Consider the following 27,575-nt stretch of genomic DNA (forward strand, 5'->3'; position numbering starts at 1 on the left):
GATAAAATAAGAATATGTATGGAATAGCAACAGTAATAATTTCAATAATCATTAATAATTCTCAGTAATAAAACAATAAATTAGAGTAAATAGTAAATAAACAAAGAATAAAAGTGATGTAACTAATAAATTCATTAATTAAATTATTTGGAAAATACACAAAATACAAAGAGTAATAGTTACAATAATTAGGTTCTCATACTCAAAACAAGAACCTTGTTATCATTTATCATATAAGATTAAAGAATTAGTGAATAAACAAATAAAATAAATTCGCTATAAAAAATAATTATATATATATATATATATATATATATATATATATATATAATGATATAAGTGTATATAACAGCAGAAACGGCTACCCTAATAAGTAATCATTAATAATCAATAATAATCAATCCTCTATTCTCATCAACAACGGAAGAACCTCATCGCCATCACGGACGTGCTCGGCCTTACGTGCGTTCCGTGATGCTGATGCCTACGCTAAACAAATTACGCGCGCTGTAATTGGCAATTCGTTCCATTAATCACAGCTCTCGACCAATCCAAACGCGCTCTCCTCTTACTACGCCTTCGCGCTGACCAATCAGACCGCGCGTTGCTCTGCAGTGGGCGGGACAGCTGATCCTTCAGCTATGGAACAGTAAAGGAACCGATCTTTTAGGAAGATATTTTAGAAAATACAGGAGAGAAAAGGCAGAAACGGCAAGATCGAGATTTATTGAGCACCAGCAGCCGAAGCAGGAGGTAAATGCACTTAATCTTCCTTTTATAATCGATTGGGGTTGTGTTTCTGGTGTTTTTTGTGGGCTAAATTTGCAGACTGTCGTCGTCGGACATGTTGTTGACTGAGTTTCTCTTTACGGTAGCTTTATATGGAGGAGGAGGGCAGCAGACAGGAAGAGCGAAGGTCCGAAAGCAGAGCATATGCAGCTCAAATTGTCCTTTTTTCTGCTTGTGTGCATTTCACTGCATGGATTTGCACGACTGGGCGTTAATAATGCGTGTCAAACTGAAAGGTTACATCCTAATTAGCAGCATTGCTTGCGTTTGTTAGATACCTAGCTTGTGTATACATAGGAAATCCAGGTCCAGAGAGTAAAATCCATTCTGGGATTGTGTTCCAACTGCGCGTGCGGCTGTGCTGCGGTTTAGTGCAGCCTATGCAGTTGGAACAAAATACTGGAATGGATTTTAATGATCTGGACCTGGACTATTAATCGTTACTAGCAAGGTAGCTGGCTCCGCGCACAAAGGCCATTTAAAGCGTCTCTTGTTTTCTCGCGGATCTGCCAGCGCGTCCCTACACCCAGCTTCCAACGTAGGACTTAAATACAATATTATAAACTTCCTGAAACTTCAGTAGCAGCTTTACAAAGTGGATAAACCGTTAATAAATCATATTAAATATGGCAGTACGCTTGTGGGCTAGCTTAGCTAGCTAGTATTAGCATGCTAGCTACCTTTGTTGTTGTAGTTAGGTTAGCTAAGATAACGCTAACGTTACCTAGCTAATTAGCGTTAGCCAAGACAGCGTTAGCGTTAGGTCCGCTTGTCATTAATTCTAAAAGAGGCAGTTTAGCTGCATAAAGCCGCAGCACTGGGTGTAAAATGTGAAACTCCAGATTTGGGTATGTTTGTTCTTGTTTTCTGCTTATTTTAAAGAGTTACAAGCAATTTTAAGGCTAGGGAGTGTTTGGTAAAGCTTGTAGAGCTGTTAACTAGCCACAGCTGTTAACTAGGATAGCTAATTGCAGGTTGAAGCCGGCTGTTCTGTTGAGTTAGCTAGCGTTAGGTTAAACTTTCAATATGTGCGTCTTACACACACTTTTCGTGCTTTTCGGGTTGCCACCCGTCCTGTAAAATGTGCAAAAAATTCAAGCAGTTCAGCTGGGTTTTATGGCTTGTGGTCATTCATCTGATTAAGTTATATTCCAGAGGTTTTCAATTTGGTAAAATCAAAGAAACTCATCATTTTTAAGTGGCTCTTATTTTTTTCCCCTGAGCTGTATGTTTGTTTTTACATTTATAAAAAAAAAAAATGTTTGGACCAAACCTTATTGGCCTTTTTTGAAGCTGAAGGTATGTTTGTTTATATGATTGATTGTTTATGTTATAAAGGTGTAAACAAAAAAAAAAAAAACTTTTATGTGGCCATCAGACAACAAATAAGTTTTTTTGCTTATTAAAAATAACGTTACATAGCATACATACGTCAAATACATGAGACAATGTGGGTCATAAATAAAATGATGTACAGTGTGCAAGAAAATGTAAAGAGGTATATTTGTCTGTTTATATTCTTAATATATTCTTGTTGTGAATTAGTTAACTAAACTAAAATTTTATTTGTTTATTTTTATGTGTTGTCTGGGTAGTTAAATTCTGCATTGGGCACTTCCTTGCTCTAAAACATCTTATTCAAATGATCAGAAGGAATGCAGGTTATATTTCATATATCCACAGGGATTGTAAAAAAAAAATAAAAAAAAAAATAAATATATATATATATATATATATATATATATATATATATATATATATATATATATATATATATATTCATGCCATAGAGGCGTGACCCAAAATGACATGTTTGTTACAGACCTTTTAAAAATGGTTCCTAATTCCCCAAGTGCCACAAACTGAACATCAAAGCATCACTACAGCACAGTGTGCGAATGTGTGTTTGTTCATCCCACCTTATTAACAGAATGTAGGAGTTCTAGATTAGTTCTGGAGGTAAAACTAGCTCCTGTATTAGTGTATTATTTTCTTTTATAGGTCTGGTCCAGCCATTTAACTGTTTAATTGCTTAAATGTATGTTACACTCCATATAAGTAGTTCTAACACCATTTTGTAGAACAAAATGTTAATATACAGGTTATGTTGGAATTATACATCATGAGTTTAACCTTAGTTGTATTTAGTCATGTATTCACAATCAGAAAGTTACATGAATGAGCTGATTATTACATTAATCTGATTTAAAAAAGGAAGATATTGGTATTAATATTCAGAAATGGGTCAGGGCTCTTATGGGTTAAAAATGTAAAGGGAAATGTATTTTGTAAACATCTGTTACATTAACTTTTCCATAACTCAGTGATTTAGACTATCCATATATCCTACCTAGACTTTAGAATTCTGGCTGGAGCATTTAATAATATGGTGCTTTTTTATTTATTTATTTTTATTTTCAGCTTTAAATATATAGCTACTAGTGTAGAACAGTTTGACAGAACAACACAGCTCAACAGAACACTGGCAGACTGAGCTTATATTTAAATATCTTCCCTCCCTTTCACACAGTCCTGCTTACTGCCGTACCTACTTTGTTTATGTAGGAACATTGAGTTTGAGTTTTGAGTGCTTTAAATATATCTCTGTCTTTGTGGCAGTAAAACGATTGAAATATATCTTTTTTTCAACTTTATTTATTTATTTTCTTTCAAGTGCAGTAGTACAAAACATATGCTTACAAAATAATACAGGTATAATATAGGTATAATGTCTTACTTAACAGTCCATGGATTACAAAACAGAACAAACAAACAAAAAAAAGTTTTTAGTGGGATGTTTTAGTTATTTCTTTCATTAAATACAAATCCTTAACCCTTTCCCACCATTGTTGTATTGAGGGGGGCTGTGGCTTTAGGACATTGTAATCATTTACTTAGCGATCGAAATGTATCTTTTTTTTAAAGTAGATGTGTGTAAAGTAAACTAACTAGCTTAGCTAAGGGCACATAGAAGAATAAAAGTATGTATTAAACAGGACAAGAACTTTTAAAAAGCCAATCAGAATTGTATTGTGGACATTAGAAGTTATTGTTTTTACTAATTAAAAAAATAATAATGTGGATAACTGTAGATTACAAACTTGTCTGTGAAACGCCATGTAAATTAATGGGCAATCAAAATTACATTTAAGAGTATGTATATTGTCCAGGTAATGTAGCTTGTCTGAAAGAGTATACATTTGTAGGTCAGTCATTACTAGTGTTCATTTCTGTCTGATATTAGATATAGGTCTAGTTATAACAAAAATGCTGGTTATGTTATTTAGGTTAAGTTGGTTTGCCATTAGGGGTGGGAATCGATTACTATCTCACGATTCGATTCGATTCCGATTTTGGGGGCCACGATTCGATTCAAAATCGATTTTTGATTCAAAACGATTTGAATTATAAAAATTTCTGCTTCTGGCTTATGAATCTTATTGAAAAAAAAAACCTCCATAATATACACTGGTCCTGGAGCAAGTAATGTGTTACAAAAACAATAAAATGTGCAGGAATGTGGGTCCTCAGTGACAGAGGAATCACTGGGATATCACAATGACGTTAATGAACAATAAATAAATAATAAATAACACTGCTTTATTACCAGGCTACTAGCGGTGGTGTGTAGGTGACGCTGCTGGGCTGATGTGATGATAGCAGTGGAGCGTTAAAGTTCAGGAGCAGCTGCTGATTAACTAGTTAATTTAAGGTCGTTGTATTTCTTCAGAAAGGGGGCAGGAGGTGGAGAAATTAATTCATATGGTCCATTCCTTAATTCCTCTGTGATGAGGAGCTGAAATTAGCTCTGATTAGCTTATTGTTATTTTTCCGTTCCGCCTTAAATGCTGCAGCCCGCAGCCACCTGTAGCGTTATTTAAGGTGGAACTGGAAAGTTAGCTTGTTAGCTAGCTAACAGTTACTGAAACTAACTACTAGCGATCTTTTTTATGCTTGTTATGAAGCATTCTGCCATAAAACATTAAAACTACACGTTAATCTAAGGTAATATAGTGCTTGTTCTGCCATCTTACCGGTGATTCTCAAACACCTACGCTCTGTGTGGGTCTGGAAGACCTCGGTTTGAAGGGACAAGCGGGTTGCCAGGTCCAACAAAAATACCCAGCCCAAAATCAGTCCAAAACCCGCCCCTCAGAATCGATTTTGGGACATTTTAAATCGATTCTGAATCGTAGTAAATGAGAATCAAGATTCTTATGTGAATCGATTTTTTGGCACACCTCTATTTGCCATGTATCTGTTTCAGAACATTTTGTACTGGAATTGCTTTATTTAAATAGTTGTTTTATTACTTGTTATTGCTATTTTCCCTATGCGGATGTTGTATAATGATACTACTGTATGTTCTGTTGTATAGGCTTATTAGGCTAACATAATGGCAAACATGCCTTCAGGCTCCAAAAAAATGCCCAATGATGATGGTTTGGACCAAAAATAGTTTTATTCATGTATATAAAAACAAACATATGTAAATGATGTGATTATAAGGGTGATTGCTCATCTTCATAGTAACTGCATGTCATCTCTGTCATAGCAGGGCTGTTTCCTGTGAAAGTGCCTGTTTGAATATTGTAGAAGTGGGTAGAGCAGTGTAAAACCACATTCAACAGAGTATTTGCCTGCCCGACTGCCAAAGAAAACTTTCCATTTAATGAACTATAAAGTTGTATCGGTCTTTCTATCTATCTGTCCATCTGTCTATCAAAGACTTGAAAGCTTAAGTAGAAGTAAAAGTAATAGGGATGCACAATTATATCAGAATTATATTGGTATATCTACCGATAATTGCTTTTTTTTTAAGAATCATCTGCCAATATTTTAAACCGATACTTGCTGACATATTTATTACATTCTGGAAAAGGACCAAGTGGCACTGACTGTACTACTACAATTGGCTGACACTTACCACAATATTTTAAAATGAATTGATTTAAGCTAGTTTTAATTTATTTTAACTGGTTATAATGTTTTACTGGGATGTATAGACTCTGTTAATTATTGTTTGCATTATTATATTATGTTTGCGTTGGCATATATGAACACATGTAATATCGGATATTGATAAAGGCCCAGAATTCCTGAACCAACACAACATAATAAAATTAATCCCAGAAAACAGGAATTAAGTGGTAATGACTAGAATTTGTAAGTAAGAAAAAGATAGAGATATTCTGTATAAAAATGCTTTAGGTAGGTGAACTTATACACTCATACACATTTTTTGTCATTGAGAAAGATATTGTTTTTTTACAGGACCATTTTACGCAGTTTATTGTTGTTTTTTTTTTTATTTTTTTTTTTTATATTTGTTGATGTTTGGTCACCATCCAGAATACTTGACCTACTGTTTGTTTCCATAATTTAACATATTTGAGTGATATTTCATCTTAAGAGACAAGTCACTAAACATTACAGAACTGCATAATTATGCATTACATAGATTTGCTGGAAAGCTTAATGTGGTCTACTATCTGTATCTGGTGTTTTGAGCCTATTAAGTCTCTGAAAAACAAATTTATTATTCTGATGCTCAATACTTTATATGTTTTATATTTTATTAATGATCCATGTGTTGACATTTACAGAAATGCACTATAATAAAGCTGTCAAAACTCTTCGCATTTTGTTGCACTATTTTAATTATGCAGTTGTTCAGTGTTCTATGTGCCATATCTTTGATCATTTAAATCCCTGCCAGCCACACTGCCCCATCCCAAAATTAGTCATATTATACATATACAGGTGCTGGTCAACGAATTAGAATAATTTGAAAAGTGCAATCATGAAATTCTTTGAATGCATTTTTTGTGCAGAAAGCAAATCAGGTGTTCACTGCACCTGTCCTACTCGTTAGACTAATCACAGAACTCGTTACCTGGAAAAACATTTGCTCAGCTGAGCTTTCCAAAAGGCCCATTTAGGCCATTTAACTGTGACACTGTTGTTTTATTGAATTAGAATAATGGAGAAACCGTTTCATTGAATTAGAATAAATGCTCGAATTTTTGTTTTCTGTGAAGAGTGTTCACTGTGCAGTATAAAGTCAGGGTTGAGTAGAATTTCTAAGTTGTAAAATCAATCATGGGTAAGCAGCGCGACCTCTCAACCGGAATAGTGGCTCAAATTCAAGCCCTTCGCCAACAAGGCTTGACCCGAACTAAAATTGCTGAGCAGCTCGGCATCAGCCAGTCTTCCGTCTGCAAAGCTCTCAAGAAAAACTGCAGCAAGCGCACCAACTGTTCCGGCGTCCGAAAAACTTCTGCTCGCGACAACAAGCAGCTGAGAAAGATCGCAGTCAGCAACCGGTTCAAGTCCACTTCCGAGCTCACCGACTTGTGGAACAAGCAGACCGGCGCTGACGTCTCCAGATCAACCACTTACCGTCGTCTGCGCGAACTCGGCTTCAAATCTCGCGTTCCAGCAGTAAAACCGATGCTGAACAAGAAACAAATGGAGAAACGGCTGAAGTGGGCCAAAGAACACGGCGAGTGGACTGCTGAAGACTGGCAGAAAGTGGTCTTCAGTGACGAATCACGCTTCTGCATCTCCTTCGGTGACCAAGGTCCTCGTGTCTGGCGTCGTGGTGGCGAAACCTACAACCACGAGTGCGTGAAAAGATCCGTCAAGTTTCCCCAGAGCGTTATGGTCTGGGGATGCATGTCCGCTCGAGGTGTAGGGAAACTCTGCTTCCTCAAGAAGACTGTCAATGCTGCTGTATATCAAGATGTTCTGGAAACGTTCCTGATTCCGACTGTTGAGGAACAGTTCGGCGAAGAAGACTTCATATTTCAACAGGATCTTGCACCGGCTCATGCGGCAAAGTCGACCAAAGATTGGTTCACTAAAAAACAGCTTGAAGTTTTGGCATGGCCGGCCAACTCGCCTGACCTCAATGTCATTGAAAACCTTTGGGCCATCGTCAAGCGGAAAATTCGCGACAGAAAGCCTACTACGCTGGACCAACTGAAGCAGAACATCGCCACTGCCTGGGAAGCTGTGAGTGCGGAAACTTGCGACAAGCTGGTCAAATCGATGCCGCGGAGACTTCAGGCAGTCATACAAGCCAAGGGGGCAGCCACAAAATACTGAGAAAGTGATGATTGTAATTATAATAAAAATTATTCTAATTCAATGAAACGGTTTCTCCATTATTCTAATTCAATAAAACAACAGTGTCACAGTTAAATGGCCTAAATGGGCCTTTTGGAAAGCTCAGCTGAGCAAATTTTTTTCCAGGTAACGAGTTCTGTGATTAGTCTAACGAGTAGGACAGGTGCGGTGAACACCTGATTTGCTTTCTGCACAAAAAATGCATTCAAAGAATTTCATGATTGCACTATTTCAAATTATTCTAATTCGTTGACCAGCACCTGTACATATTATGGCATTCTCCTGCCACCACCTCCCTGTATTGTAATTGTTTGTAGACGTTTGTGAATGCTTTGATTTAAGAAAATGCACCTAAATACACAAACACAACAGTCTAATTCTGATCATTTCAAATGACTTGTAGGATGTTTAAGAACAAAATATTTAAACTGGTAATGCTGTTATGATTTTTGTATTATCTCACAATTTGTTCACAATTTTCTCTCTTCTTTCATCCTTTAGCATTAGCCTACCTGCAGCTATGTCTGTGGAAAACTCCACAGAAGAGACAATGGATTCAACTTCAGCTCCAGACCCAAACTCAAGCCCGCCAGAGGTACCAGAACAGGTCCCGGCTCCAGATCCGACCTCGGAGGTCCCTGAGCTCAACCCACAGCCTAACCCACAGCCACCTGAGGAACCGGCTGTAGAAGCTCCCCTGGCCCCTGCACCTCCACGAGATGCAAACTCCGCCTACAAGATCATGACTTTCAGACCAACAATGGAGGAGTTCCAGGACTTCGCCAAGTATATTGCATACATGGAGACCCAGGGAGCTCACCGCGCTGGACTCGCCAAGGTATAACCCTGATTTTACTCTGGTTTAAACATTTACCTGTACCTAATATACATCCACAGGCCTACAGAGATTAGAGTTTACTGTAATGCATTAAGCAGAGCAAGAAAAGCACTGATCTGTAGCATCCTTCTTTTTATTCTTCTTCTCCTTATTTTTCTTCTTCATCTTCTTTGTCTTTCTCTTCTTCTTTTTCTTCTCATCTTATTTACTGTTATCATTTCTTCCTCTTTCTTTTTATATTTCTTTTTTCTTATTTCTTACCTTTTCCTTATTTTGACATTTGTCTCTTTTTTCCTTGCCTTCTTGTCTCAGCTTTTCTTTTTCTTCTCATCTTATGTTCATTTTCTTGTCTTTCTTTTCATTTCTTATCTTCTTCTTATCTTATTTTTCTTGTTTAGTCTTCATCTTGTCTTCTTATAACTTCTGAATGTATCTTATTTTATCTCTTCTTTTTATTTTTCTTATATTTCTTTCACTTCTTTTCTGTATCTTGTATTCTTAATTTGTGGAAGGGGTGAAATATTTCCTGGTCACACAGTGTACACTATGTTCAAATGTTTGTGGAGACTATTTCTAATGAATGCCTTCAGCTACTGCTGACACAGACTAGACACAGCTTGTCTAGTCCCTGTAGAGAAGTAGTACCAATAGAATGGGACTCTCTCTGAAGAAGAAAAACCTAAACTTGCTGGTGTGGTCTAGAGGGGTATAAAGCCCCCGAAAATTGACCTGTGGAACTGTGTTCTCTGTAATGGTGGTGCTCCAGCCAGTCCTTTTGGGATGATTTTTTAGTGAGAATGTTAGATGCAAAGAAATCTTTTCTGCAGTGCTTTACAAATAAGAAACTCTACAATGTATATTGATGATAAAGTTATGTTCCCTTTATTGTAAGTTTGTTTTTCTCATTTCATTTTCTTAACTTTTTTTTTTTAACTTCTAGGTGATCCCACCTAAAGAATGGAAACCCAGGCAATCGTATGAGACGATTGAGGATATGGTAATTCCAGCCCCCATCATGCAGGTGGTCACTGGCCAGTCTGGTCTTTTCACTCAATACAACATCCAGAAGAAGTCTATGACTGTTGGAGAATACAAAAAACTGGCCAACAGCAAAAAGTAAGCTGTCTGTTTTATAAAACCCCTTTTTTAAAGTTTAAGGAACATCAACATAATCTAAATGTTCTATAGTAAATATAACTAGGCCTTTACAAAGTTGTTAACAGGACATGCAGATCCTGTGCCCCATTCGGACTCAAATCTTGAGACTTGAGTATGTTTGTTGAAAGAAATTATTTTTTCTCCATTCAGGTACTGCACTCCTCAGCACAAAGACTTTGATGACCTGGAGAGAAAGTACTGGAAGAATCTGACATTTGTGTCTCCTATCTATGGTGCAGACATCAGTGGATCCCTCTATGATCAGGTCAGTGACTGAGCTAAAACAGTAGACCAGGGCCCAGTTGCACCAGCTGTGTCTATGTTTACACGTAGATTAGTTGTAACATCTTTACTAAGTTCAGTTTTACACATTACTAAATCAAAAGGTTTTGCACCAGACAAGCTAGTATGTATGTAGGAGCCAGTAGCTACTAAATATTTACACCTGCCTCTGAGCAATTTTAAGTTATGATGAAACCAACAGCAACCAGTGTGGGCCTCAGCTGGAGAGGTTTGAGTGAGATGACCGGAATCATTTTTGCTGCCTGGTGTTCAGAGACAGGCTTTATCATTCAGCTAACAATTTCTAATAACACAGAAATAAATAACACTTAATTCACGTACATTTATTATCCACTAAGACCTGCTGTTAAGGCCGTGGCAATTTTTATATCTAATTTATTGGACATTGTTAATGCACACCCCCAAGCTTCAAAACCTACCCAACGCTCCTCTCAGTCAAGCATTTATTAACTGACTGCACACTTTACCACCAGGGCAGATACTAACTCTGTATAGCATCTACCAGCAAAGATATCTTCAGTCAAACAAATGAATACTGGAATGAATGCTATTAAAGAAAACCACTCCTGGCTAATTACCATACCATATATCCAGTCGATCAAGTTGATGTTACTTTTTTTTTCTCGCCATGTAAGAACGACATTGTAAAGGTTAGTTGTTATTAGTTAAGACATAACATAATTTGTGGTGCAAGCAGGTTTAGTAAAAGTTTTAAACTAATTTTCGTTAACCAAGAACTTAGAGACTTTACACACAAACCTAAGAATAAACATGCACAATATTGGTGCAACGGATACTCGGGTTAAGAGTTTACATCCACTAAGAAATCCTGATTATTGAGCAAAAATCCATCTCTCTTTGTTCATCAGATTTCTAGAGCTCATAAATCAGAGTATGCTGTTTAATTGACTAATGAATTGAATAATCGGATAACTGCAGAAATCAGATTATGCAGTGCATGTAAACACACTGAGTGAAACTGTATGCCCAACAGATTGCTGTATGCTGGAGACATTATGCTCATTATATCTGATATGCTTTTTTATGTCTTTTAATATGGTGCTGGTACTTCTAATCAGTTAGGTGGTAGTATATATGGCTCTGCGTTAATTCATTGCTTAAATAGTTTTGTATGTGATAAAAGTATTGGGATCTGCGGACCTAAAGCAACATTTGTGTAATAATGACATCTAGTGGTCAACGTGGTGTAATATATTAGTGTTTGTGCACAAACTGAAAGAGGATGTTGTTCTTTATCCGATATTTCTTCTGCTTTTAATCAAATCTCTTTTTGCTATGAGCTCCTAAATGTAAGCATGTGTGCTCAAAATATTGAAACAATTTCTTATCACACAGGCGACACCTATCTGGCTATCCCTTAAATTCTTATAACAATTTCCAATTTAACATATGTTTTGGCAGGGCATTCCAGAGTGGAATATCAGCCATTTGAACACACTCCTGGACATGGTGGAACAGGAGTGCGGCATTGTCATTGAGGGGGTAAATACACCCTATCTGTACTTTGGAATGTGGAAGACCACCTTCGCCTGGCACACAGAGGATATGGACCTCTACAGTGTCAACTATCTTCACTTTGGCCAGCCCAAGTCCTGGTGAGTATAAATTATTTATGGGGCTAGGTGATTTTGTAAAAACCATAAAATCTTGGACTTCATCAAGTATGAGCAATTCTCTATGATTCTTATTTAAAAAAAAAAAATCAAAAACCTATATATGTATATGTAAAGATTTAGAGTCTTCAATAAGTCAAAATAAATTAGTTGATATTCCAGCACAAATTAATCATGATATTTTAGTTGCTATTATTCGGTAAATCCAAAGCTGACTCGTTCAGACTCTGAACTTCATTTGAAATACTGTATTATTGCATTTCTGGGTATTTGGTTCACTGGTTCTGAGACAAACAGGATGTGTTTTAGATGAACAGCTGCACACATGGACAGTTTTAAAAGACATTGTTAACCATGATATTTAACATCGACTTAGCCTCCTCAAGAGGCTGTTAAACTCTGGGTAGAACTTTTCTTGTTTTATTATTATTATTATTATTATTATGATTACTATTATTATTATTATTAATACTACTACTACTATTGGTGTACTGTGAGGAGTTGTGGTTGTGGACTGTCTTTTGAGAAATTGATGTGTTTAATGCTTCTCAGGTTCTCAGGGAGTTTGTGTTATTAGATTTGTTCAGTTTAAATGCGTCGTGGGTTTGTTTACACTTTTTTTTATGTGACTTGGCCTTATCCAGATCCACACTTCTGAGTGTGCTTTGGACAGAGGAGTCTTAAGTGACTGTGAAAAGAAAGTCATTTTGCGTTAACATTCTGACACAGAAAACAGTTAAAATAGATAAATAAAGACATATCTAAAAATAATCAGTTTTAAAAGGAACTGTCCAGTGAATCCACTTTCACTTCTGTGTTTTTTTTTTAAACTCAGAATGTGACTTTTGGTTGCAAGTTCTAAACGTTTTTTTTTTTTTTTCATTTTATATAAAATGAATCCTGTCAAAAGTGCACCTCTGCCAACCACAAGGGCACTGTTACGTTTACATGTATGTGATCATTCACATGTTAGTCCTTGTTGAGTGATGCATCTCTCTCTGCACCTTAGCTTATCTTATTCATAAAGCCTGGGCTTCAGGAGAGGATGGCTGCGTTTCTCAGCTGTTGCGTCACTGAAGGCTGTTCCGTTTTCTCAGATTGTTTATTTATTTTTTTAATACCGAAGAGATGCGTCTTAGAAAATCAATACAGAGAAGCTGGCATACTTTTGACAGGTGCATCCATTGAGATTTTCAGTCACCTATAGTCTGAGAAAGACAAAACAAAACCCAAAGAAATAGCCATGAGATGCTGGTACAGGTGATGGAAATGTAATGTCATACTTGTAACCAGTTCAACCAGTATCTATCCTAACTCTGCTTTTTTTTCAGGCACAGCTGTAGTAGCTTATTCGGTATTATTCGGAGAAGTGTGTAGTGCAGGGATGATGCTCAGTCTGGAAAAAAGCACTTTCAGTGGCCACTAGGTGGTGCTTTTGCACTGTAAGAAATTGCACAGACTTGTATGGAGGTTGCTGTTCTGTTTGATTTGAAACTGATGCATACAGATTTGAATGTGTAAAGAAATAAATAATGAGGACCACGTGAGTGCACATTAGTGAGGGAAGCTGTAATTCACGGTTCTTTGTCAGAACATGAACAAACTAGGAATAAAGAAAGTGGGGGCAAAAAGAGAGGGTTATTTTTTGTCCATAAAATCAGATTGTGTGTTAATGATGTGAAAATTCTGTTTCATACTTGATTAGGTTTGAAATAGCAATATTATCATTTATTAGCATAAAATGTTGTATGTGTGGCGACTCTAAGTGCTTCCTGGAGCACCTATGATGTCTGTAGTTTCCCTCCTTAACATTTTATTTATGTGTATGTATGTATGTATGTATGTATGTATGTATGTATGTATTTATTGTGTCTTTAAAAATCAGTGTGAAAAGGCATTAATAGCGGGAAATTTGTCTATTTCGTAAGAGTTCCATCACTAGGAGGAGCACTAACCAGGTTAGAAACGTATTGGAAATGAAATGTATTGGCAAAAAGATTTGTGTGTGTGTGCATGTGTTTACCACAGATTATTAGTGTGGTAGCTGATTTGTGTTGCTAGTAGTGGAGCTGTGCTTTTATGTTAGAAGGTGTAAATGTAGTAATATTTAATGTAAATTAATGTAGAGCAATTTTATTCAAAGTGGTTTTAGAAGGTAATCTGCTGTTGATTCATCACGAGGCATTTCACACAGTGAAGAGCAGCTGCTGTTCTCCAATGGTGTCAGAAATAACAAACACAAACAAAAAGCTGCTGTTTCCTCATAGAGACTCATTCATCCTCATAGACACTGCTTCCTCCTTCTCTCACAGCCGCTTCCTTCTCTGTCTTTTGCTCTCACTCTGCTGTGTCTTTCAGACCCTCCCTGCTCTTATTGATTAAGCTGTCCAAGTGTGGTGTGTGTGTGTGTGTGTTTGAGAGTGATTTTTAATGCTGATTTTATTCTCAGTTCATACAACACTCATCTCACATTCTTTCCTTCTCTCCTCCTCATTTACTTTCACTTTTTCCTCTTTCTTGTCTTTCTTAATTTATTACTTATTTCTTTTATCTGTCAGTTTTTTTTTTTACCTGCTGCGTTCAAAAGTGGCAGCTGATGAATAATGGTTTTAAATGAAGTTTATATTTAGGGAGAGAGGAAGGCAGAGATCAGCAGGTGGTTGTATTCTGCACTGCTGGATGTGTTTAGATAAACACCTCTGCCTTGTGGGAGCTCTGAAACACACTGCTATACTTTCACTTCTCTCACTGTTCTTTCTGGTGTCTGCCCAGTGTTGTGATCACCCCCCACACTTCCAAATTTAATTGTTTTCACTTTTCTCGTAATTACAGTATGTTAAGCCGTGAGTGTGCAAGCGAGCGCGTGTGTGTGTGTGTGTGTGTGTGCGTTGTTTGTCTAACCATTCTGTTCAGCCACTGTGAAATTAACTTCATTCCCCTCCAACTCTGCGCCCATCAAGGTCATATTTGCGGCTGCAGATCTGCTGTCAGATTGGTGGAGTCGAGTGTGGCTGCAGTTGAACATGCTGCTGGAAATAATCACTGCTTTCGCACTGGAGACCGAGAGAGATGCGAGACTTGCTGAAAGCCTGTGGCTGTTTTTCTTTTATCTGTCCCGGTAGATGATGACAGATAAAAGCTACTTGCTGTACGTAGAGAAGTTTGATGCGGGATCCTCTCATATGGTTCAGGAACATGAGAACCACTCTAAGAAAATGTTCATCTAATGGAAAGAGATGGAAAATCTTGAATTTTTAGAAACCATAAAAAAAACTTACAGAAAATGTTCATCTGCAAGGTTTTAGAAGGATTAATCAGAACAATTCCAGAAGTCTTTGTCAGAAGGTTCTAAAGGGGTAAATCTAAAAGTTTTATTTGAAATGTTCTGGAAGCATTAATCAGAACCTTCTAGAATCCTACAGAAGCATAAATCAGAAAGGTTCCATAAGTGTTAATTTAAACATTTCATAAAAAACGCTTTCCAAAGTTTCAACAAAAAGAGTTTCAGACAGTTTTCAGAAGGGCTCACGAGAATGGATCTAGAATAACTACTTTAAAGCTTAGAAGTTTTTTTCTAAAAGGTTCCAGAAGAGCCCAGTGAAAACAGTCCAAAAGGGTTAATCAGTAAGGTTCATCAAAAAGGATGTCTAGCAAGATAAAAAAAAAATATAAATAAATAAAAATCTTCTGCTCTCTGCATCTTGCTGTTTTTGTGAACATCTTCCAAACATCTGGAGACCCTACAGGTTCCAGTCTGTCTTTTTTATTTCGCTGTGTTCTCTGTAAGCTCAGTGATTGGTGTGAGGATTCTGAGGTTAGTAGAAAACATCCGCCCCCCCTAATTGTGCTGGCCTGTCGGTTAGCCTTTTATCTGTACTCAGAGAGTGATCACATTAGCATCGATCTGCAGAGGCCCCTCACGCTCCAGATTCAATCCACCAGCACTAATGACCACAGAGTTGTTAGCAGAAGGGACGTTTAAGGGCTTTTTACTTCTGAATGGTCGCCTGATCGGCTCTCCGGACACACTTGGTTGGGCATTACAATGCAAAAATAAAGAGCAGGTTAATTTTATTTTTGTTTAAATCCTAATCGGACACAATGTTAAAACCATTGACTGATGACGTAAATAGGTTCCAGGCAGAGATCTACATATTATGCAGCATGCAAATAGTCTTTTACTGAAGTTGGAAAATGGCCATGCATAAGAATCTGGGACACTTTGACCAGAACTGAATCATGATGGCTAGTTGACTGGATCAAAACATTTCCAAAACATTAGGCTGGTCTTGTGGAGTGTTGCCAGTATGCTACAAGTCAGTGTTATGGGCACCTCAACTCTGAAATACAAAGACTTAAAGGATTATCTTGGTGGAAGATTGTTTTTTTGTTTATATTTGTGCCCTAATACAGATATACTTGTAATACAGATTGGTTGGAGTAAAGAATGTGTAGTAAAGGATGTCAAGGTTCTTTAAAAAAAAAGCATGACTTTTGGCTTTTTGGTAGCAAAGGTGGTTCTTCTGATGCTGCTCAAAGAAACATTTGTAGTATTTTTAAGATTCAGCCACAGTCCAGGCTGGTGTGTGTCTGGTTTCTAAAGTTCTCATAAAGATTGTCTTGAAGATTGAAATGTGGAAAAATTCAGGAATTTAATCACAGCAACTGTGATTGGTCCGATCGCATGATTTCCCTGCCTTTTTATTTCTGCCTTTGCTGCCAACTACTGTTTTGGAGGTGTAATTGCAGAGCGGCATACACACCAATGCACAAGTTTAAAAGCTGACTATGGTGTAGGCTGTTTGTGGAGGCGACGTTGAAGGGTTGGCATTGATCTACTGCAAAAAAGTTGATGATATTAAAAGTTACAATCAATCTGGATGAAAAGGTTCTGAGTGTACTGTAAAACTGTAAATCACCTTTGTATGTGAATAGTTAAAGAACAGAGTTCATTTAGACATAAGTCTAAATGAATGAACCAATTAAATCATCCATATGTCTTGGAATAAAATCTTGTTACTCTGGCTTGCAATTAAAAAGGTTTTGTCCTTGTCTCGCAAAGTTGTAATGCAGGAGGTTTTACAGAACACAGACATGAAATCATTGTGATTATCACTTTACTGAATTTGTCAAGTAAAAATAACTAGGCATGCACCAATGTAGAAATTCTGAGCCAATATCCAATATTTTACATTGTATATATCATGTACATGTATATAAGACTCATCCCGGTATAACTTGAGAAACAAGTGTAACATTTATTTGCATTTTACATTTTAGCTCTCAACCAACTTTATGTAAACAATACAATAACCAGTGTCTCTTGAGATATTTTTTCAAATTTTAGTGGTTTGAAATTAATTTTGCAACCTGGTCATTAGATACACTGTTCAGTTTACACCCTCTCTTTGTTGAAATAAGCAAGTTAAATAATATTAAGTAAATTTATTGAAACTAGTAATTTTTTTTTTTTTTCCATCAAGTAGCAGAGTTAGGGTTGGTCCATTGAAGTAGCATGGCCTGCATCACTTTGTCCTTTTCTGATGATACCAATGTAATTCTGATATCATCATGCATCCCCACAAATAAAGCTAACTGTAGTTTCTTTACTGAATTGAGAGCTGCGATTCTGTGATATAACAGCAGACTTGCAGCAGCTGTCAGAGCAGTAGTGTGATATTAAAGCCCACCTGCTTCAGTTACATGGTTGACGTTCTCTGGTCGTGTTCTGCTGAGTGTCTCTGCTGTAGGCGGGTGCAGTAGTGTGCTGTTTTTGCTCGGCAGTGCTGAGTTTATTTTAAGTGTGCATCCGTCTGAACATGCTGCTGCTATGACAACAGCCTAACTTGTGAGGACAGCAAACTGATTAGCTTGTTTTAAATCTGCAACTTTTTTCTTACTTTTTTGCTGCTTTTCACTTCTGGTCATTGGTTAACTGAACAATGGAGTGTGGATAGTTTCACAGATTTGATGTGTAAATAAGTATTTACATTAGTTTAAGAAACTGGAAAAGTGCTTTCCTGATGAGAAAACAAAACTGATGCTGCGGTATTTCATCCGGTTTCTACATTGGTGCTAGATTTTGCTGCGGTTTTGTTAGGTGGTCAGTATGGTTTCCTAAGTGGTCTGTGCAGTATTCCATGTGGTTTCCATAGTGTTACTAGCTGGATGTAATGTCTGTGTTGCTAAGGTGTTGACATAGTTGTTGTGGTACCCTAGTGTGGTTGTTTGGGTATTACTGGAGTATTTTTATTATTGTGATGATAAGATACACATGATGGCATGTGTAAAGATTATTTTATGTTTATTGTTGTAATTTGTTCCAAGTTAAATGTATCCCAATACTTTTGGCTTTTATTGCACTCTATCCTCATTTTGTGTTTTCATTCAAAAGCACCTGCTAGACTTCCCCATCACACAATGCCTCCAGTGGTAGAATAGTGAAAGCTACACTTTAAAAAAAAAAAAAGGTTCTACAACAAATATTATTGGAAAATATTTAGCAATTGAAAATACCACTGCAACTGAACAAATCCTAATTAACTTTGTAGCAAATTCCATGGAAACATTGAAAAACATGTTTGATTTCAACCTTTGGCTAAATGTTTTGGTTTAGGCAAAAATAAATTTAGTGCATGATCTATATTGTTGAGCATAAATGAGCTTTAAGATAAAACCGATGTCCTACTGACTCAAATACTTCTAATGTACGCGTTTCAAGTGTTTTATTTTTTTAATTTGGAAATCTCACGAGATTTATCTCGTTAGACATTATCTGTAGTAAGAAAGGGTACATTAGATATCCAGCCAAATGCTAAAATATTCCTTAAATTGTGGTGGGTTTGTATTCTTTTATATAGCCGCTAGAGGACAGTGTTGTTTAAGTCTTTAAAACCTCCTTACCCACTTTCTGTTCCTCGTGCATCACTGAGCTGTGCTCAGAGACAGTGTGAAAGGTGGGTTTTACATTCGAGACAGAGGGTCTCGGGAGGATTTAGCTTTTCTCCGAACTCGTGGAGGTAATTGTAGTAATAAACACGACTGCAGAAACCCGTTGGATTTCAGACTTTGCCAGAAAATCATTTCATTTGAGTTCATTTGAAATTGGGTACGGATCCTTCAGTTTGCTGTGAAGGCTCACCTCCTCAGATAAACACTTTTCTGCTCGTTGACACTTTTCTGAATCATCACCTTGTTTTCCTGCTTTATTCTTCACTTACTTTAAACCAGAGACAAGCTGTGCTCAATCAATGCTCTTTAACTTCTCCATTTGTTGTTTTTGTTTGTATATTTAGCTTGATTTGAGCTGTAGCATCTATTGTTTCTATATAGATCTTAATAGAAACTTGCGGATCTCTAGGTATTTTAGCTTTAAGTGGGATTTGCTGATCGCCCTGGCTGGGAGATGTAACCTATTGTTTCCCAGTTTCCCAGCCCATATGTTATATACATCAATCAGCCATAACATGGCATCCACTTATAAAAAGTTGTGTGGCGGTGTAACATAGTAAAAACAATTGTTGCCTAAAACTGATATTGGACAAAAATGCAAATGTTCACAGAATCCCACTGATTTGTTACTATTTTTTTTAATCTAGTAATTTAATTATTCTACAATGAAAATAATTGTATAATAGTTGTAGTTAAAATGAGCTGTGGGTCATGTGTAGCTTGTATCTACCTCTATTTATTGTAAAAAAAAAATACCACACTTAGTATTTTTTTTAGTGGCTTCATGAGGTAGAGTCACCTGGAATAGATCTTGAAGGAGTTCCTGGAGATGCTGAACAGTAGTTGCTGCTTTTCGTTCATGCTGTGCTCCAGCTCATCCATATGTGTGCCTTAATTGTTTAATGTCTTTTAATGTTAAATGGAAAACTGTGTCCAAACTTTTAAAAAATACATGATATCATGGGACATTTCAAGGAGCTGTTTAGTCCACTTTGGATAGTACACCTGGTATCAGGATCCCAATCAAAATTCTGCTATCATGGTTTCCCTGAACTGATGCAGATGATTTATTGTTCCTCACTGTGGAGAATATCACAGTGTCCTCAGTTCTAGTGAGGAAAGTACTGCGTGTGCAGTTTGAGAATAGGGATATTTGTAGGGAAGAGGATTAGCTGAAGCTGCTTGAATGGTAATTGTCATTTTAAAGCACTGAGAGATTTGTGTCTGCAGTACTGAAGCACCTTTTAATAGTAGAAGGTTGATGTAGGTGAAATGCTGAGTTTTTTAATAATAGCACTTTCTAATTGTCACCTCATCAACCTCACATCAGATTATCTCAACTATATTTTCCCTGAAATCTAGTATTTTGGTACAAATATTAATTCTCAATTTTAGGGTTGCTATGATATAAAACATAGCTAGCTTGTTACCACTGAGGTATTTGTTTGGTGCAGAATAATGTCCTAAAATATGTACTGTGTAGGGCCAAGCAGTTAATCGTAAACTTATATACACTGACCTTGAGATCTTGTAATCTTCATGCTTATGGTTAATTTTAAGTTTGTTTTTTTTAATGATTCCTACTTAAAAAGTAAATCAAAGATAAATACTGTCTGCTTTTCGTTAAAATAATCTTTCATTAATTAAAATCAAGGTAAAATTATAAGTTGTGAGATTTGAGGTACATTCTTAAGAAATTATTTAAGACCATAATGAAATATATAGGGAATTTTTTTTTTTCTTCATTATTGTGGTTAAATAATTTGAATTGAATGCCTACACAATTTCTTAAGGTTAAAAGCTAAATTGTTCATTAGATCAAAATTAATTGGTTAAAAAAAAAAAAAAATCACTAAATCCAATTTATTGTTAGATGCAGACTTAATTTTAATTTATTGAAACTAACTCAGTTAGTCGTTAGATTAATTAAAAATCAGAAAAATTATAGTTTTAATCAAATAATTGATTTATTGATAAACAACTAACCGACCAACTAAATAAATAAATAAATAAATATATAGTTAGATGCAGGTGTAATTCTAATTATTGAATGCACACAAACGTGTAAGGTTAATCACTAAATTAGTCATTAGATTATTCAACCGCTTGAAAAAAGTTTCAGATTAATCAACAGTAAATAAATTAAATTATTATATATAGGTGAGGTACCTGTGATTAGTATGTGTTCTCTCAGGTTGCTCGGGAAGGGGTTGCAGATGAAGCTTTCTTTCTTTTTGTATCAGAATATAAAGCGATCTGATCTAAAAGGCAGAGCTGCTCTCAGTTCCCCTCTTGGTTCTCTCTTATCCTTGTTCTTTTCTTGTAGAATAGGGTTTGATGACCTGTGGAACAGAGCTACCTCTCCTGCAATTTTTGCCCTCTTCTTTTGTTCATCTGAGTAACTGATGCATCTCTCTTCTCCTCCTCCAGGTATGCCATTCCTCCCGAACATGGAAAGAGGCTGGAGAGGCTCGCACAAGGTACTATCTCTCTTCTTTCACTCACTCACCTCTATCACGCAATCTCTTCTATCACTCACTCACTTCTCGCATTCACTTCTGTGGTGAAGAGAGCAATGCTCTAGCTCTCGTTCACTTTTTGGCTAGAAAGTAGCACTTATCATAGGAAGCCTATAACTATCATGCTATTCTGTGATTGGGTTGGAAGGGTGGGCTGCTGTAGCGGCGAGTGGCCAGTTAAATAAAAAGCACTTCTTCTGAGTCTTCCTGAGAATTGCATGAACAGATGTCACATGTTCTCTGCCCACGCCATGAGAAGAACCACAGAGACAGCAGATGCTCCTCACTGTCTCTCTGGCAGCGGGCTTCCGGGGTGTGTGGTAGAAAGTGATCTGCCGGAAATAAGAGAGCTTGATAAGGGGAAGAATGAGCACAAGAATCCAGGGAAAGAGAAAAACGAGCACAAGAATCCAGAGAAGGAGGAAAAAGAGCGAAAGAATCCAGATAAAGAGAAGTAAATAGCATTATAACCCAAATAAGAATAAGAAAAAAGGGGTTGGGGGACACAATCCTGGAGAACAAAACAGTGAGCACAAGAATCCAGAGAAAGAGAAAAAGAAAAAAGCACAAGGAACCAAAAAAAGGAGTTAAGTGTTAGAACCCAGAGGAAGAGGGGGAAAACAAACACAGATAAATAAAAATACAGAGCACAAGAACCCAGAAAAATGAAAGAAAGAGCTTTAGAACTCAGAGAAAGCGACAAAAAGAGCATAAAACTCAGCAAGTGAAGTGTGTGTGTGTGTGTTTCAAAACAGCAATGTGTTTTCATCGATCACCGCTGTACCATCCCTCACACACAGTGCTTACAATAGCAACGTATCTACATTCTTTTCTTTTCTGTCTTGCTCTTGTTTTCTTGCTCTTGCACGCTTTTTTCTATTTTATTCTCTCTTGCTCACTCTGCCTTGCTTTCTCTTTTTCCCGCTCTTGCTTGCTGTCTGTGCTTTTTTTTTTTTTTTATCTTATCTGATTTTTAAGCAGTGCAACAATTCATCCTACATTCTGCATTTCTAAATACTGTTATGCATTAAAAAAGCACAGTGATAGTCAATAGTGTTTGATTCATATACATCCCAAACTGGACAAACGCTTAGCACTAATGTGTTTGTAGCGACAACAGGCTAGCACAATATGCACTAATTCCCAAGGACCTTGTTGGCTGTTGGGTTAATATCAGTCACTTCAGCAACAACCCTGCCGGATACAAGAGCAGCTAACAACTCGCTGCTTTACACTTGCGTGCTATGATAATAAACACCCTGCAATAATGTACTCCTGGAAATAGAACACACTGTAAATCTATGTCCAGTCTAAGTCCCAGTCACGCAAGCCAATAAATACATTAAAATAAATATTTTCTTTTTAGTCACATTGCATAGATCTTTTACCAATAAAGTCTCCTGCCTGCTATACATCAGTGGTATCCACATCTCTCACCTCTCCCACATTATCCAGTCAGGGCCACGCTCTCGTCTGCTGTGCTCTGTCTCCACACCCCTTTTTACTCAGCTTAATATCCCACTTAAAAGACAAAACGAAGCTTCAGGTTAATATCCCTCAAGGGAATGTTCCAGAACGCCTGCCGCATCCTAATGTGGATTAATATCTGCCTCTGTCTGGCTCTTTCCTCACCTTCCCTCAGCATCTCTGCAAATAAAAAAGAGCTTAGTGTAAATATCTCTAACGCTACAATTCAGATCAGAGGTGACGCCGTCTCCTTTATCAACCCGTCATCAGATCATCTGATGATCACAGATAAAAAAGTCCAGTGATCAGTTCATGTTCATGTGATTTGGTAGATTGCTTACAGTAGAAGTTAATTTCACATTAGAAAGTAAACTTCACTGAGAAATGTCACTGATTGGTTTACAATAGTATTGTTTCCCAAGACCTTGATATGTCTCATGCAAGCTAAAGAACAGTGCACGTACTGGCTCTTCTGCAGTGAATGTGGATGTGATTTCTGCCAGAGTTAGTTGTGTGGCCACACTAAAAACTCAGGTAAATCTTAAAAAAAAATAGGTTTCTTTTAGTGCTATTCTCTCTGCATATATCTGCATACATGCTTCCAACATTAATTGCTTTAAAAAGTTTTTATTTAGATGTTTTTATAGTCATATTCATAGTCATAGTTTAGTTAGCTACCTAGTCAGTCTTTTCTTTTTTCTTTCTCTCCATTTCTTTTCTTTTTTTCCTTTCCATTGTTATGGTCCTTTTTTTCTTTTGCTTTTCTTTTTTTCTTGTTCCCATTTACTAACCTCCTTGTTAGAAATGAATTCTTATTAGGGTATTTTAACACCTGTGAATCAAATTTGTAAATTTAGAGCATTTTCACTAGGGTTTATTTTGGTTTGTTTTTATGTGGAAAATCCATGTGCACCAAAACGCACCACAGTAAACAATGTGAGAACATTCTCTCTGCTTGGTCCGTCTTGTCTGGAGCAGGAATAACAAGTAAAAACAGGAAGAAAGTCCTGTGTTGCAGACTAGTGCAGATTTATGTGCAGTTTAACAAAAATCTCTGCTTTTGCTCTATGCTGTAGTAATTATCTGGGCAGTATACTATATTAAACATGTTTATGGGAGCTCAGACATGCAGAGTGCAGCTGATGGGTCAGTTGAATTAAGGTTAGATCATGGTCACACCACAAACAAACTGGTGCAGATTCCATTTGGCACTGGACTGAGACCACCTCCTCTCAAAGGTCTTGGTGTTTTTTTTCTGGTGTTTTGATCTGTTTGCAATTACTGTATTTATACCTCCCAAAGTTTTAATATATATATATATATATATATATATATATATATATATATATATATATATATATATATATATATATATATATATATATATATATATATATATATAATTTATATATTTTTATTTTTTACACGGTTTTGTTAGTTATCATTTAGTAGAACCTACAGTGACCAGTGTGAATTTTATGTAAAATGTCTGTGTGTTCTTACAGATGTGTGTTTTTTGTTTGTTGTGTTCTGTAGGGTTTTTCCCAGGCAGCTCTCAGGGCTGTGATGCTTTTCTTCGTCACAAGATGACTCTCATCTCTCCCTCCATCCTGAAGAAGTACAGCATCCCCTTTGATCGGGTAGGTAGAGATTGTCACTGGAATTATGAATTTTACTGATCTTTTATTTAGGAATAATTAGGCTAACCTAGTCTTAAATCAGAATATCAAAATATATTTATTTGTTATTTAGCCTCATTACGTCTTTATTTTCCCCTCCATGATTCCTCTGTGGCAGGAAATATTCTAGAGCAGGGTGGATGGAGGCAGATAGATTCAAGAACTGTGTAATTGAAGGGCAGAACATTTACCAGCAGCATACATGAACTATATGAATGTAAGCGATGGAACAGGGTGAACAGAATCAAATCATTCTAAATTGTAAAGTATTCTAGAATCATTTAAATAAAGGAGGCGCATTTTAGAACAGTGTGTAAACAAATTATTTCGGTAATTGCCTGATCTCTCTTTCAGATTAATCATATTATTAATCTACTTTTCATGGACATTATAAAACTTGTGAATCATGATGATTTAGTCGGTTTTGGCTGTAATGCTGCAAATCCCTTTTAAACACAGATCTATTTCTACTTTTATAACTTTGGAATACTTTTAGAACAATGCAAATGATGTAAAAGCATTCAAGAACATCAAGCTGTGTGTGTGTGCGTTTGTGTCTGTGTCTGTGTGTGTGTGTGTGTGTGTTTGTGTGTTTGTGTGTGTGTTCATTTGCTGATCCGTGTCAGAAGAATGCATTAATTAGAACTGTACATCCACAATCATGTGGATGTACAGTGTATTATTGTGCTGATTTGTGTAATTGATTGATAGATGATCTACAAATATTAATAATTGTAACTAAATACCTGTGTGACCCCTTGTGGCTAATTCAGGGTCCATAACTTGTAATAAGACAAGACAACCTTATTTACTATATACTAGTGATAAAAGCAAAGATGGAGTGTGGCCTCCACTGTTAATGGCTTGATTTTTTTAACTACCACTTGCTTTTTAAATTAAACTTATTGTGAAGGGTTCAACTGAAAGTTATAATGGAGAAAATAAACACTAGTGTAGCTCCGTATTCCTCCTTCAACAGCTTGAAAAGAGGAAACGTGCTGTCAGCTGAGTGTTTTGTATGTGAGAGAGAGAGTTTAGCATAAATAAAGGTTAATCTACCTTCTGAACTCGACAGTAAGGGTTGCTGTGTTATCTTGCTGAGCACTTTGTCACATAATGTTTTATTTAAAAAAAAAAACATGTTAAAGTTTACAGATTATCTGTGTAGTAACACGTTGATGTTGATGGCCCTAATATATATATATGTGTATAAATATATATTACTCTTACCCATTTGTGGTATTGCAGCACATGTGGCATTTGGCTCCTAAAAAGATTACTGCACCTCCAAAATAAAATCTCAAATCAACTTTATTGTGTCTTGTGACCAATTTTTCTTTTTAAAACATGAAGTGGAAAAAAATGGTGTAATTACACCTAAATAGTTTGTCGCCTGAGGACAAAAAACAATCCTCTGTGCAGTAATAACATGCATACACATGACTGAGCGTGTACACAGTGCCATACAGTGAACCGGTGCTGGTAGTGTGGTAGGAAACTAGGGAGCATAAGGGCCTTGCTCAAAGATCCAACAGTGGCAACTTTCCAAGACCAGGCATCAAACCCACAACCCCATCATCAATAGCCCAGTGCTCTAACGGCTGAGCCGCTGCTGCCCTAATGTGTGTAAGCAGGTGTCTACAGTCTTTTATGCTGTGTGTAGCTGTAGCTGTATGCTGTTAGTCATCGTCTTCAACCTTGTTGTGAGCTTCGTTCTTCTCCATCAATTAACATTACCTTCACATTACACCCGCTGTCTGACTCTCTGTTAGCATTAGCATTCCGCTCAGTGATAAAGCTGAGAGTCAGAGAGAGGCCTTCCTTTACTCACTCTGCTAGAGAGGGAGGTGTGTGTTAGCGTTAGCAAAGCCGTCTCCAGTCATCCTCTGAGTAAAACTGTCTAAATGACTTAAGACTCAGTGATAGAACAGGGTGTGTGTGTGTGTGTGTGTGTGTGTGTGTGTGTGTGTGTGTGTGTGTGTGTGTGTGTGTGTGTGTGTGTGTGTGTGTGTGTGTGTGTGTGTGTGTGTGTGTGTGTGTGTGTGTGTGTGTGTGTGTGTGTGTGTGTGTGTGTGTGTGTGTGAACCTCGCTTTCTAATCCAACACACACACACACACACGTTCCACAGCACTGGCCTCTGCTCGTGTGGGTGCTTTGATTAAATGGAGACACTTACTTATGCTTCAACACTGCAAAATGTATGAGCGCACACACTCATTACGCTCTCGATTCATCTCGTTTCAAAGTGTGGCCAAGTGTGTGTATATGGTGTGTATGTGTGTATGAGGGAGAGAGAGAGAAGGGGAGGAGAGACGGGCACAGGCGAGAGTGAAGACCCTGCATGCTAATGTTGGTATGAGCAGTGCGGAATGTCATTGGTGGTCTGTAGGGGGGCACTTTAGCTGCAGATGCACAAATCACCAGCAACGCCCAAGAGTGTACAGAACAAGCACTGCGCTGATTAGCTATCTGGACATGGGTTTTTATTGGGTGGTTGTTGCTGCTGCTGTTGTTGACAATCATTTTGCTGTATTCAAAAATATCAATATTCTATACTCATCAATATGTTTACCAATGCTCAGCACCCATCTGTACTCAATACCTATATAAATACAGATAACCGGTCATACTCAATACCAATAGCAATGCTCATTCATTTTTATTTCTACCCAATATCAATACCTCTGTTGTTGCATTACTATACGTCCATGCTAATCAATGATAACTAAATTATCGACTTATTGTACAATAAATGGACATGGCCTCAATGATGTTATAAACATTATATCATCTATTGTGTTTATTTGTATGTTTGTTCACATATATAACAGTGAGCAGTATTTTAGCCAGTCATGCAATGACCAGTGCTTCAATAACTGTGACACCATACACACAGTGTGGACTGCAGCAAGTGAAGAAAATGTGTATATATATTTCCCAATCTATTCATTTTGTGGTCTTCAAAATGTATAATTCCGTTGTTGAAGAAAACATATATATTTCTGTGACGATATATTGTCCACACAAAATTCTTATTGCAACAGGCCTACGTGTACTCAATATATACGGCATCCATACTTCTGTACCAAATCAATTCCTTTGCAT

General features: G+C 36.9%; 1 protein-coding gene across 2 annotated transcripts in view; it reads left to right on the plus strand.

The window, feature by feature from the left end:
* The first annotated feature begins 615 nt into the window (after window positions 1–615).
* The window catches only part of kdm4b (lysine (K)-specific demethylase 4B), a 54,311-nt gene continuing 27,351 nt past the window's right edge, over window positions 616–27,575 (plus strand). For both annotated transcript variants that reach the window (XM_007246180.4, XM_007246181.4), the window contains exons 1-7: window positions 616–753; window positions 8,422–8,758; window positions 9,699–9,874; window positions 10,067–10,181; window positions 11,642–11,835; window positions 21,235–21,284; window positions 24,327–24,430. In XM_007246180.4, the coding sequence (XP_007246242.3) occupies window positions 8,441–8,758; window positions 9,699–9,874; window positions 10,067–10,181; window positions 11,642–11,835; window positions 21,235–21,284; window positions 24,327–24,430 (957 nt within the window). In that variant the 5' untranslated portion in view covers window positions 616–753; window positions 8,422–8,440. The remainder of the gene's footprint in view (window positions 754–8,421; window positions 8,759–9,698; window positions 9,875–10,066; window positions 10,182–11,641; window positions 11,836–21,234; window positions 21,285–24,326; window positions 24,431–27,575) is intronic.

Source organism: Astyanax mexicanus, chromosome 16 (assembly GCF_023375975.1).
Source record: "Astyanax mexicanus isolate ESR-SI-001 chromosome 16, AstMex3_surface, whole genome shotgun sequence".
NCBI classification, from domain to species: domain Eukaryota; kingdom Metazoa; phylum Chordata; class Actinopteri; order Characiformes; family Acestrorhamphidae; genus Astyanax; species Astyanax mexicanus.